We start from the raw sequence: 14,554 nt of genomic DNA on the forward strand, positions 1-14,554 counted from the left end.
CAAATTCACCCAGGGTGCAGACATGCTGAATAATTGGGTAGCATATGGGGGGGCAGAGTGACCTCAGATGTCCTGCTATGTTCAGTGGTTGTCACTCCTCTGATTGATCTTTCTCCGGCAGGTCTATAAGGATTTGGATTATGTGGTGAAGAACAAGCTGCTCCTGGAGAACATTCTTGACCTTGAGTTCCAACAACCGATCGACAAGTCAATATTTTATAAGGGTGAGCATCCCCATCCAGTGTACCAGGTCATATACTGTATGGCTGCCATGATACCCCAGAAAATAAGTGAAAGTAATTGGGGGACACTACAGCAGAGTTTGAAACCGTGCTAAACACAGAAATCTGCCCAGTTTTCATTTCCTCTGATAACAGAGTGAATATTTTAACCACTTTACCACCGGAGGATTTTGCTGTCTTACGTCCAGGCCACTTTTTGCGATTTGGCGCTGTGCTACTTTAACTGACAATTGCGCGGTCATGTGACGCTGTACCCAAACAAAATTTACGTCCTTTTTTTCCCACAAACAGAGCTTTCTTTTGGTGGTATTTGATCACCTGTGCGATTTGTTGATCATGCGCTATAAACAAAAAAAGAGTGTAAATTTTGCAAAAAAAAAAAACAATATTTTTCACATTTTTTTTATATGAAATTCCCCAAAAAAAATGTAAAAATCTAAATTTTTTAACATTTTCGGCCAATTTGTTTTATGCTACATATGTTTGGTAAAAAAAAATCGCAAAAAGCGTATTTTGATTGGTTTGCGCAAAAGTTATCGCGTTTACTAACAAAGGGAAAGATTTTTGTCATTTTTGGTGTTTTTTTTTTTAACGAGTAATGGCGGCGATCTGTGATTTTTTTTTTTTTTGCGGGACTGCGACATTGCGGCGGACAGATCGGACCCTTGACTGACATTTTTGACACTTTTGGGGTTACCAGTGACATTACTGCAGTAATCAGTGCTATACATATGCACTGTTACTGTAAAAATGACACTGGCAGGGAAGGGGTTTACTGTATTGGAGAGGGAGGGGTTAAGTGTGTCCTAGGGGCGTGTTTCTAACTGTAATGGGACATGGCTACTGGTGTAAAAACAGAGATCAACGGTCCTACATAGTAGAACCGTCTGATCTCCATTTTTACACAGGGGAGAATGACAGGCGGCTTTGTTTACATTAGCCGCCCGCCTTTCTCCCGCTGTACCGACGATCGTAGTGTGACCGGCGGACATCGGGTCCGCCGGTCACACACGGACTCCTTAGTGAACGAGCCGGGGCGGGCGCGCGCCTCAGCGGGCGCGCGCTCGCCCGCTATTGGCTCACAAGCCGGTGACAGGCTAGTGACATATATATACGTCACTTTGCCTGGCCGGGGCTGACCGCCGCAGTATATGTACTTGCGGCGGTCGGCAAGCGGTTAAAGCTGTTTTTTTTTTTTTTTTTTTTAACAGAGTGAATATTTTAAGCTGTTTAATCCTCTAATAATTTCCCTTCCCTGGTTCATCCTTCCATCCGCATTAAAATGCAAATTAAATATTAAATAAATCCTTTCTGTTTTCATTACGTACCTTATTTTGAACCCAGTGATGTCCTCATTGGTTCTTTATGCAATGCAGGCAGATCATGGCTGGTGGGAGGGGCCAACAGGGTGCTGTACATAACTTTCTGAACACATCACAGCCCCCTGCCTCAGTTCTCCTTCCAAGAGCCCTCAATCCTGATGCAAGCAGTGGGAGGAGTTATGCAAATATCAAAATGCCTTGATGGGTGTGTATCAGTCTGGAGGAGTTGGGCAGACTCTATTTTCATGAAGACCTCCCAGGGTGTAATGCCCACATGTGATGCTTGGCCTCCATGATTGACAGAACTGAATGAAAGGGGCTGGCCAGAGACATTCAGGCTGGGTAGCTATGGGCTAGATCAGCGATGGCGAACCTTGGCACCCCAGATGTTTTGGAACTACATTTCCCATGATGCTCATACGCTCTGCAGTGTAGATGAGCATCATGGGAAATGTAATTCCAAAACATCTGGGGTGCCAAGGTTTGCCATCACTGGGCTAGATGATGTTGGATGTCCTCAGGGGAGGAGTAGGGCAGGGGGGCAATTGCCACCCTGGGCTGCTCTGATGCCCCATAAAAAGGCTGCACCGCTTCTGCCACAGACATGCCTAAAGGATTCCTGGTGAAGAGAAGTAAAAAGTCTCTGCCACTGACCTACTGAGTATGGGTTAAAGACAAGGACAGAGCGCAGACCTCTCCCCCAGCATCAATGATGTAAACTAGGGATCCACCGATTATCGGCAACACCAATGTATCGGGGGCCGATATGCACTTTCCCCGATATATCGGAATCGGCCCCGGAGGAGACCAATATTGCCGATATTTCGGGAAAGTGCTGTAACGGAGTGATGCCTGCAGCTAGAGGCATCACCCCGGTACCGGCGTCCATAGCCGACGGTCGGCTGTCTTGTAATGACAACCGATGGGGCTGAGAAGCCGCTTGGCTGTCATTACAAGGAGCGGGAGGGGACGTCCTCCCCTCTCGCCCCCTTCTGCCTCATGACATCACTTCCGGGTACTCGGCGCCGAATTAAAAAAACTGACAGCATTCAAAACAGCCAAACTTGGTGTTTTGCATGCTTTTCAGTGCAGAGGAGGCCAAAAAATACCAAAATATCGGTATCTGTGTCGGCATTAAAAAAACTATATTGGTCGATCACTAGTGTAAGCTGTGTGTGAGCAGAGGCCGGTTCAATGCTCTACTGGAGATTCTCCTCCCCCAGCCAGCCCCAACCAAGCTGTCCCAGCTCCCCCCAACCACTCCCTGCTGGCCAGGTCAGGAACCCGGATTCGGCCGGTGAGTAGAGAGTACCAGGAGCGGAGCTTCAGCCTGGAATGGGAATCAGGAGGAGTCCAGGAAGAGGGAGAGTGGGAGGGGGGCCGAGTCACTGCACCATGGGCCTCTGGTTTGTACTTGCCCCCTGGGCTGAAAGTTGCCAGTCCGCCCCTGGATGTCCTCATGCCAGGAAATGAGGAGGGCTCTGTATGACTTGCTGCAGCTTCTAATGCACATTATGAGAAGCTCACAGTGTGCGGTGAAATAATAGTCAGTGATTTCAGTCAAGGAGAGGAGCCGCTACAACTGTGCAGGACTGAAGGGAAAACTGGAGGTCAGATTTAAGCGGCTCAATGAATGAAATTCAGAGTTTTCACTTCACATTTTGTGCAGTAAAAATAATTCTGTGTAAATCGCTTCCCTCGTTACTAGTAAATATTAGCAAGGAAATTTGTAAACTGGCTCCTCATTGATGAAATGCATTGTGTTACTGATCCGTCTCTGCCTCTATTTCAGATGAACGCTATCACTTCAGCCGCGCCCTCTTCTACAGTAATGAGCTGGTGCTGCTTCTCTTCGATACTCTTCTGTTCTGCATCATTGACCTGGGGACACAGAACTTTATCCTGGCCACAATCCTAACCTTCCTCATTCAAATGGTGAGAAGAACGAATTCCTTTAAATATATACTAAGTCCTCTGGCAAGATACTGTACCAGCGCTAAACGTTCTCACATCTGTGCATGTGAAGGGTCAATCCACCCAGAACTGAGATTGCAGGGTCTGTTGGAGGCAGGAAAGGTTAACCTCCAAATTGTCTCTTCTTTTGGAAACTCCATTGGTGGTTGGATCCCTGTGCTGAGTTCCTGGATCTGTACACCTGCTGTGCCCATTATGAGGGGTTCCCACCATCCCTGTGCTGAGTTCCTGGATCTGTACACCTGCTGTGCCCACTATGGGGGGCTCCCATCATCCTTGTGCTGAGTTCCTGGGTCTGTACACCTGCTGTGCCCATTATGAGGAGTTCCCACCATCTCTGTGCTGGGTTCCCGGGTTTGTACACCTGCTCTGCTCATTATGAGGGGTTCCCACCATCCCTGTGTTGAGTTCCCGGGTCTGTACACCTGCTGTGCCCATTATGAGGGGTTCCCACCATCCCTGTGCTGAGTTCCCATGTCTGTACACCTGCTGTGCCCATTATGAGAGGTTCCCACCATCCCTGTGGTGAGTTTCCGGATCTGTACACCTGCTGTGCCCATTATGAGAGGTTCCCACCATCCCTGTGGTGAGTTCCCGGGTCTGTACACCTGCTGTGCCCATTATGAGAGGTTCCCACCATCTCTGTGCTGAGTTCCCAGGTCTGCACACCTGCTGTGCCCATTATGAGAGGTTCCCACCATCTCTGTGCTGAGTTCCCAGGTCTGCACACCTGCTGTGCCCATTATGAGGGATTCCCACTACCCCTGCACTAAGTTCCTGACTCTGCACACCTACCAGCATAGAGAAACACAGAGACCCAGCGATGACATCAACAAAGTATTTAATCAAAACAAATGTTTTATTCAAAATGTCATTAACTAGTGAGGGTGGAGGGGGAACCAGGGAAGGTGAAATGTAAGCAGATTAACCTTCCCTGATAAAGGACCTCGGAACTCACAAAACGTGTCGGCTTTTTAACAAACATGACCACAAATAAATATTTGTTTTTTATCTGGCGCTGTCTGGTACTCTTCTCTACAACCTTTAGGCTCCATTCACATATAGGCATATCAGATTGTGGGCAGAAATGCCGCGATTCTGCCTAAGTGATTCCCGTGGCTTGCAATGGCACCCCAAACGCGGGACAATTTTGGCACGATTGTCGCCTGACGGATCGCAAGAAAATTGCTCAATTGCGGCAAAATTGCGCCGTGTTTGGGGTACCATTGCAAGTCATGGGAATCGAGCGGGCGTCCTGCGACTTCCAATGGTTCAGAATCGCGGCAATTCTGCCCGCGATCCAAAACGCCTATATGTGAACGGAGCCTTACTAATATGGATGTGCTAATACAGTTGTGATCGGTAGAGATTTGGAGCTTTGTTATTAAATACAATGTTGCAGTTTGTGTTTTTGGTATTTGTTCTCACATTGTGTAATTGATTATCTATTTGTTTTTGCAGATTGTGCAGATTCTTCGCTCCCTGATCGGAAAGAAAAATCTGTCGGCTCAGACTCTGGTGGAAGAAAGTTTCCTCATCTGAGGACAAGATTCTTAAAATAGTTTAGCAAGCGTTATTAAAGTGTTACTTCTCTCCCCATATCTACCCCCCACTCTTCCCAGACACATACAAGGCCTAAGCATCCCTCACTTGGCACAACGGTTAATTCAAGAGCCTGCATGGCCTAAAAGAACAGACCAAGCAATAAACAGTGGCCTTACAAATCTTCTGTATCTATGTATTTAAATCCTGTAAATACTGAATGTACACATTTTTTTACATATTTGTAATTTTGTACATTTATATTTTTGTAAGTAATCGAAGTTAATAAACTGGAAATGTGTAAATTTTCCAAATTGTTGATCAATAATAGTTTTAAGTTACTGCAGTGCATTTGTTTGATTTAACATTACGTCTGTTCCAATAAACCGGGATCTATGCTAGCAAGAGTCCTGGGTGGACCGAGGACACGTACCTTTATCCCACATATCACCACCGGACAGGGAACGAAGGTAAATACCTCTAAGGCCTCTTTCACACGGGCGTTCCGTATGTCCGTATATCACCCCAACCGTTTGCGGGTGATATACGGATATAATGCATGTCAATGGGATTGCGGATGACCATCCGCTGACATCCGATTTGCGCCCTTTCAGTTCTGTTCCGTTTTTTGGAACGGAACAGAACCCTATTTTTCTTCCGTTTAAAAAACGGAAAGGAAGCAAAATCGGATGTCATCCGCTGACATCCGCAATCCCATAGACATACATTATGTCCGTATATTATCCGCAAACGGATGGGATGATATGCGGGCATACAGACCGGATGGCACAAGTGTCATCCGTGTCTGCAAAAAAAAAAAAAGTGCCGGAGCGGATCGCAATACGGTCCGCTCCAAGTGAAACAGGCCTAAGGCCTCTTTCACATGGAAGATCCAATCCGCCTGTCAGTTTTTCAGGCGGACCTGATTGGATGCTCCATGCATCCCTATGGGGCAGCGGATGACATCGGAGACATCTCCGCTGACACCCGCTGCTATCCGATCCGATCCGATCCTGTTCGTGAAATCCAGATGGATGGAAACCCTATTTTCTATCCGTCTGGAGGATCGGATCGGATGAGAACGGACAAGCGGTCCGTTCTCATCCAATCTCCCCATAGAGGAGAGCGGGGATCTGACAGCTCCGTCTATGTAGACAGAGCAAAAACAGAGCTGTCATCCGCCTGCTCAGCGTAGATCGGCGGATCGATCCTCCGCTGAGCAGAACAGACTCCATCGGGCGGTACACCAAGGGTGAAAGGGGCTTAAAGAAATAGCGAAGGAATTCTGTAGCTCTTATTAGGGGTTGTATAACGTACATTCTGAGTTGACCCCCGAGACCGTTGTGGACCGTACAGTGTCAGCGAGTGCACACATCCGAGCCTCGGGGATGCCCACGCTATCTGATGACATCAGTAACTCATTGGAATCTGAGATCACGGCAGAGGAATTTAACTTGGCCTTAGCCCAAACAAAACCCCGGAAGGCACCTGTGCCGGATGGATTCACGTTGGCATACTACCACACTTTCTCAACTAAACTGACCCCTCGCATCCTGGCAGCTTATAATTCTTTAATAGGGGAAGGTTCCATGCCAGTAGACTCATTGAGAGCTTATATTTCACTCATACTTAAGGAAGGAAAGGACTCAGCCCAGTGTGGAAATTACCGCCCAATCGCTTTACTAAATGTAGATCTAAAACTCTTTTCTAAAATGCTGGCAGGCAGGCTCCTACCGCACATCACGAAGTTGATACATTTAGTTCAGGAAGGCTTCGTGCCATCTCAGGAGGTGAGAGATAATAATACTCGGGTTTTTAATCTAATCCACGGGGCCCAAACTTTGCGACACCCTTTCCTTTCCACAGACGCAAAAAAGGCCATTGCCAAGGTGGCCTGGCACTTTATGAGGGCCACTCTGTCTCACATTGGCCTGGGCCCTAATAGGTTCTGATGGATCTTGTCACTCTACTCCACCCCTTCAGGAGCGATAAGGGTAAACGAATGGCGCTCTGACTTTTAGGTTTTGTGGGAACCCCTCATAGTGGGCACATAGCAAATGGGACGAGACAGGGCTTTCCTCTTATTTTCATTTTGACTCTGGGGTCCTTTCTCCATCAGAGGCAACCCCAAAATCGGAGCCAACCCCAATATGGGTATACAGAAGCCCTCAGGACACCATAAAATAGCAGCTTACTGCAGATGCAGATGACTTGATCTTTTTTGTCTTCAATCCACATGTTTCCCTTCCAAATATCCTTGAGGCCCTTCATATCTATGTGGAATTATCAACTTTTAAGATAAATCTGGCCAAGTCCGCAGCGCTAAATATAGCAATCCCGGACTCCGATGTTAAAAGCCTTTGGTCTTTTTTCACGTTTCAGTGGGCAGAAAAATCTGTAAGATACCGGGGTATAAATATTACTCCTAACCTTGCAAACCTGCACTCCGCAAACCTGCTGTTGCTTCAAGTATTGAAATTCGAACTCCAACACCAGCATTCCCTGACTTTGACATGGTTTGGGTGATTTAACGCCTTGAAAATTACGGTTCTCCCCAGGTTACTGTATGTTTTTCAAGCCATGCCAATCCGCATCCTCTTGACTGTCTTCAAACAGCTCCATTCCCTCTTGAGAGACTTCATATGGTCCCATAAATCTCAAAGGATAAAACTGCAGTATCTATCTCTGCCCAAGGTGAAAGGAGGCATTGGCCTTCCTGACATACTTAAGTATTATAGGGCGGTGCATCTTTCAAGGGTTGTAAATCGGCATTGTAGCATGAGTTCCAAGCAGTGGGTGACTATAGAGATCAAGGATGCCCCCATCCCCCTACTGGCGGCACCATGGCTCACCTCCCCACCCCCTGGGGATATGCAGAAACACCCCCTGATCGACGCTACACCGGCAGAGGTTAGGTCTATCTTCCGCACCACGGATATATCATCATTACCCTCCCCTATTACGCCCATTGTAGGTAACTCTGATTTCATTCCGGGGCTCACTAGTGGCAAGATTAGAGGACTAAACAAATAAGGGATATCCTGTCTGATGGATGTGTGGCCAAAGGGTGGTTTTCCATCCCTCGCAGACATTTCCAGGCTCTGGGATCCACCCATGGTTACCTGGTCCCTGAGCACTAACCAACTTGGATACTTTCTGCAAACTTTTCAGAAAGCGCATTACATTCCTCGTAATCTTACTCCATTTGAATCCTTATGTAGGAAGGGGGAACCTTTTTATTAGTCTTATTATTAACTTCCACTTTTTCTGGAACAACAATGATTACTGGTAGACAACACTGAGGGGAGAGAGATAATAGAAAAAAGATTGACAATATTTATCGATAAACGAATAATTCATAAATGCATGATATCTCGTATTGATTCTAGTTTTATTTATCCTAAATTCCATGTGAGATTTTGGTATGATCTCTCTTGGGCCTAGCGCCCCCTTGATGTTACTGTCTTACATTCTGTAGTTCATACAAAGCTGTATACAGATGGTTTGTAATCCTCTACTTAGTTCAGGTTTATCTGTCAGATTTATTTCCCAAACTAGCGTCGATTCACTGCAGTTTTATTTTGACAAGACAATGTACAGTGAGAATTTGCTATGTTGTATCTGAGAAGCTTTGTCATAATAAAAGTATAAATAAAAAAAAATTACGTCTGGTGTGATAAGCAACTTAAGGGTCTATTTATATATATATATATATATATATATATATATATATATATATATATATATATAGTTATTAATTACAGCGAATCTGCATGTACATTTGTTCTGTGCAAACTAGGTAAAAACAAATGTTCCTTAGGCTACTTTCTCTTCTAAAGGAATGTTCTTTTATTATGAGCAGTAGTAAAATATAGCATTATGGCCACTAGATGAACATGAGGAGCATAGTCGTAAAATACCGCATTATGGCTACTACATGGAGCTGAGACGCATAGGAATAAAATACCACATTATGGCCACTAGATAGAGTTGAGAAGCATAGGAATAAAATACTGTATTATGGCCACTAGATGGTGATAAGGAACAAAGGAATAAAATACAGCACAACGGCCACTAGATGGAGCTGAGAAGCATAGGAATAAAATACTGTATTATGGCCACTAGATGGAGCTGAGAAGCATAGGAATAAAATACTGTATTATGGCCGCTAGATGGATATGAGACACATTGGAAATAAATAAGGTCTTTGTAGCAAAACACACAACATAGCAATTCTAGAGAATGCTAGAGGGAATTTGTGAATAAATGTAACCAATGGTGAATCAATGACTGTTATTTAAAACATATGGACATGGAAGATTCACCTACAGTGAATGTAACTTATTGCTTTACACATATGCCCCTAAAAACAAATGCTGTAAGACTTTTTCCTGTAGTGGTCAAATGTTTTTTTTTTTTGTTTTTGGTTGGCTTTAAAATGGAAAATATTGTATTTGGCCACTAGATGTCACTAAGTATCACAGGAAAATTCTATAATGGGTATCGCCATCTAATGGTAAAATGCCAAATTTTCTATTTTAAAGCATATTAAAAGGCTGGACCAATTTTTTAAAAAATACATCTCTGCATGGTTAATAAAAAATAAAAAGATCTGAGTATTTAATGACTGGTTCTCTAGCGCACAGAAAGCTTATCACTTTTCATCCAAAAGATCTGCCTGTGTGATGAATGAAGAAGACATCTCAGACACGATAAATGGACTATCGCAACAAACTACTGAGATGTTTTCCTTTGAAAAATACTTTTATTTACATACAGAGGCACACAAAGTCCAAAATATATAACAGTGCTATTATAATACACCAAAAAATATGTGATTGTTTCATCATTACATAGAATCTGCATTTTTAAAAGTATGGTCCAACTAAAATAAATATTTAGGAGTCTGAATTGGTTAAATCACCTAAAGTCTTCGTTTTTTCACTACTATCAAGTACCAACATTTACTGTTGGGTTTCCCCACAATAGTTTGTGTCTCTGCCCCTCCCACAATGCGATTTCCCCACAGTAGTTTGTCTCTGCCCCTCCCACAATGATGAGATTTCCCTGCGTCAGTTTGTGTCTCTGCCCCTCCAACAATGGTGAGATTTCCCTGCATTAGTTTGTATCTCTGCCCCTCCCACAATGTGATTTCCCTGCAGTAGTTTGTGTCTCTGCCCCTCCCACAATGTGATTTCCCTGCAGTAGTTTGTGTCTCTGCACCTCCCACAATGCGATTTCCCCACAGTAGTTTGTGTCTCTGCCCCTCCCACAATGATGAGATTTCCCTGCATTAGTTTGTGTCTCTGCCCCTCCAACAACGGTGAGATTTCCCCACAGTAGTTTGTGTCTCTCCCCTCTCCCACAATGGTGAGATTTCCCTGCATTAGTTTGTGTCTCTGCCCCTCCCACCATGCGATTTCCCCACAGGAGTTTGTGTCTCTGCCCTTCCCACAATGGTGAGATTTCCCTGCATTAGTGTGTGTCACTGCCCCTCCCACAATGGTGAGATTTCCCTGCATTAGTTTGTGTCTCTGCCCCTCCCACAATGGTGGGATTTCCCTGCATTAGTGTGTCTCTGCCCCTCCCACAATGGTGAGATTTCCCTGCATTAGTGTGTCTCTGCCCCTCCCACAATGGTGAGATTTCCCTGCATTAGTTTGTGTCACTGCCCCTCCCATAAGCCCTTAATGAAGGTGTCCGGTGTCTCATAGATGCTTTGTAATGGTCATAGCTTTGGGGAGGAGCTGATAACTCTGATGGAACTTTATAACCAGCATTGGATTCAAATTTCCAACAACCACAGACAACTAAAATTTCGGGGTGGCGTTGTGCTTTAATACCTGCAAAAATATTCTCTTCTTTCTTGGTATGCATAATATTTATTCATATTATAAATATAATATTTTTACAAATGAAAAGGTAACATGGTCCTCTATAGCCTATAAAATGCGCTTTTCCATCACAACGCAAGTAACAATTATGTAAACGCCGTGCGCAGCTGTAATTCGTAACCTCCGAAGACGGTTCTCGGCTGGAAAAATACACAAATTCGCTTTCCTGTTTAACTTTTACACAAACCACTTAAAACAAACACTTCTTTCCGCTGCGCTCCCTTCAAAGACGCTCGCCTCTTGGCAGTAGTTCAGAGAAATAAGAATGCCGCCAATAAATCCCCGTCCAAACATGGGGCCGCCACCGGGGAGGACCGGCGCAAAGCCGGCAATTTTTTATTCAGCAGGGTGAGGGGATGAATTAGCGGGTCAGAGCGCCAGCTGGCGAGTGCAGACTTCTGGTGGATATTGGAGGACACAGGGATTGTTTTATATGAATGGATCACTGAAAACGGATTTCTCCAACCTGCGTGTAAACAATGCAGCGCCCGGTGACGGTCCAGGGTCAAGTCGGGTTTTCCAAAAAACCCCATGTCATGTTTTCACAATACAGAAATAGATTGGTTAAAAATAACTTATTTAAAGCTGAACTCTGTGGTTACCGAGGACATTATTTATATGGGTTTATTGTGCTCAAAGGATATAAATCCACTCTGTGTGCACCAAATACCTTTACTAACTCAGATGTTACCTTGTAAAAGTAGCAGTAACATCATCCCTGTGCTGTACATAACCTGTGCAGACTGCAAAGCTGTGGGAGGGGCCCAGCAGGCCCCACCCACTACAGGCTGCCTGCAGGAAACTACAGCAGGGGGCGGAGACCAGACCAGTCACCTGCACAAGGAGAGAGCAGCAGCGAGCGGTCTTTATTACAGGAAGTCTCACACTGGATTACTGTACAGACCTGGAAGAAATACACAAAGCACACAGCGAGAAGAATACACATGATGGATGGATTTAGACAATATTTTCTTATCTTGAAGTTCAGTTTTAAAGAGTATGGGTCCTTTCACACAGGCGATCCAATCTGCCTGTCAGTTTTTCAAGCGGATCAAATCGGATGCTCCATGCATCCCTATGGGGCAGCGGATGTCAGCGGAGATATGTCCACTGACACCCGCTGCTATCCGATTCCGATCCTGTCTGTGAAATCTGGACAGATGGAAACCCTATTTTTCCATCCATCTGGAGGATCAGATCGGATGAGAATGGACAGGCGGCCCGTTCTCATCCGATCTCCCCATAGAGGACAGCGGGGATCTGACAGCTCCATCTCTGCACACAGAGCAGAGATGGAGCTGTCATCTGCCTGCTCAGCGGGGGATCAGCGGATCGATCCCCCGCTGAGCAGAGAACGGACCTCGTCGGACGGCGCATCGTGTGAAAGGACCCTATGCAAAGCCAAAACTTTTTTCTTTAGTATTTTTTTCTGCTGTCGTTTCCCTATTCAGGAAATTCATCCTAAATCAGCCCCAATATAGAAAATGATGGGAAATCTAGGATTTCACAGTTGTCACCATAACAGGATTTCCATGGGAGCATTTGTTCCTGTGACAACTAAGTGGGGATTACCGTATTTATCAGCATATAACATGCACTTTTCCCCCCTGAAAACAGAGTGCAAAAAATGTGCGCATGTTATACACCAATATTTTCTATTGGGCTGCCTCAGAGGGGGAGGGGGGGGGGCGAGCGCCACCAGCTTACACAGAGCGGGGAATATCAGTGGCCGCTGTTATATGAAGTTCCGGCTCCTGGACCGGCTCCTATGATAAACAGCATACTGGTCCAAGGCTGGGACATGTGACTTCTATCATAGGATTTGGTCTAGGGGGCGAAACATCGTATAACAGCGGCCGCCGAGTAAGCAGGAGATCCCCGCTCTGCTTAATCCGGTGGCTCTAATCTCCTGAGGCTGCAAATGGGCACTGATCAGGCTGCAATGATCGGCAATGGTGAGGCTGCAGATGGACACTGCTCAGGCTGCATTGATGGGCAATGGCAAGGCTGCAGATGGGCACTGATCAGGCTGCAATGATGGGCAATGGTGAGGCTGAAAATAGGCACTGCTCAGGCTTCATTGATGGGCAATGGTAAGGCTGCAGATGGGCACTGATCAGGCTGCATTGATGGGCAATGGTAAGGCTGCAGATAGGCACTGCTCAGGCTGCATTGATGGGCAATGGTAAGGCTGCAGATGGGCACTGATCAAGCTGCATTGATGGGCAATGGTAAGGCTGCTGATGGGCACTTATCAGGCTGAACTGATGGGCAATGGTGAGGATGCAGATGGGCACTGATCAGGCTGCAATGATGGCTGCAGATGGGCTTTAATCAGGCTGCAATGATGGGCAATGATGAGGCTGCAGATGGGCCATGATCAGGCTGCAATGACGAGCAATCATGAGGCTGCAGATGGGCATTGATTGGGCTGCAATGCTGGCTGCAGATGGGCACTGATCAAGCTGTAATTATGGGCAATGATAAGGCTGCAGATGGCCACTGATCAGGCTGCATTGATGGGCAATGGTGATGCTGCTTTGATGGGCACTGACCTTTATTTTGCTTCAAAGTTCTTTATTTTAAAATGTAATTTATTTTCTTGAACCTTCCCTCTTAAAAGTTAGGTGCGTGTTATACGCCGATAAATACGGTACTCATCACTTTGGAGAGGTTTCCCCTCTCATCCTATTGTGTGTCCATAGGACAGGAAGTAAAATATCCCCAGAAAGATCAACTGCAGCCTAACAGGGGTTCTAACCTTTCCCTACTCCACCCTAAACTACAAAAAAAGTTTTGGCTTCACATGCACTGTATAGAAAGCTTACAGAGATCTGTCCCTGGCTTGGGAACAAATATCCAGCAAGATAAGTCAGGGCTCTTTATATACGTACTTCATTTGGTTCAGTTACTTTAAAAGTGCTGAATCCAGAGAAATCTTAAATCAGCCAGGCTAATAGCATTTCTCGGAAGGAGAAACCAGGACAGGAGGCCACATGATTCGTTTGGCACAGGTTTCCTCTTTCTGACAAATTCTACCAATGAAAACGCTAAATTCAAAGGCTGTGGTATTGGTATGTTGCTGGGATTAGGGATCAGGACCAGGATCTCTGTGGTCATGTATTGTGTTGGTGACAGGATGATCTGGACCGGGATCACTGTGGTCAGGTATGGTGTTGGTAACAGGAGGATTAGGAGCAGGATCACTGTGGTCTGGTATGGTGCTAAGGACAGGAGGATCAGGATCACTGTGGTCTCTGGTATGGTTTGGGGGAAAGAAGGATTAGGACCGGGATCTCCATGGTCTGGTATTGGTGTTCGGGATCACTGTGGTTAGGTATAGTGCTAGGGACAGGAGGAACAGGACAAGGATCATGGTGATCAGATATAGTGCTATAGACAAGGGGATCATGACCGGGATCAGTGTGGTCAGGTATGGTGTTGGGGACAGGAGGATCAGAATGGGGCTTACTGGTCAGGTATGGTGCTAGGGACAGGAGGATGAGGACCAGGATCTCTGTGGTCAGGTACAGCGTTGGGGACAGGAGGATTAGGACCAGGATCTCTGTGGTCAGGTATG

At 45.7% G+C, this 14,554-nt stretch overlaps 1 protein-coding gene across 1 annotated transcript in view; it reads left to right on the forward strand.

The window, feature by feature from the left end:
• LOC309565547 (meckelin-like) overlaps window positions 1–5,090 on the forward strand; it is a gene marked incomplete at its 5' end in the record, with an annotated part of 67,933 nt that extends 62,843 nt beyond the window's left edge. The window contains 3 exons of the mRNA XM_082270505.1: window positions 122–224; window positions 3,357–3,499; window positions 5,000–5,090. Of these exons, the coding sequence (XP_082126631.1) occupies window positions 122–224; window positions 3,357–3,499; window positions 5,000–5,080 (327 nt within the window). The 3' untranslated portion in view covers window positions 5,081–5,090. The remainder of the gene's footprint in view (window positions 1–121; window positions 225–3,356; window positions 3,500–4,999) is intronic.
• Between the last annotated feature and the right edge of the window lie 9,464 nt (window positions 5,091–14,554).

Source organism: Pelophylax lessonae (assembly GCF_965119305.1).
Source record: "Pelophylax lessonae genome assembly, chromosome: 10".
Taxonomy (NCBI): Eukaryota; Metazoa; Chordata; class Amphibia; order Anura; family Ranidae; genus Pelophylax; species Pelophylax lessonae.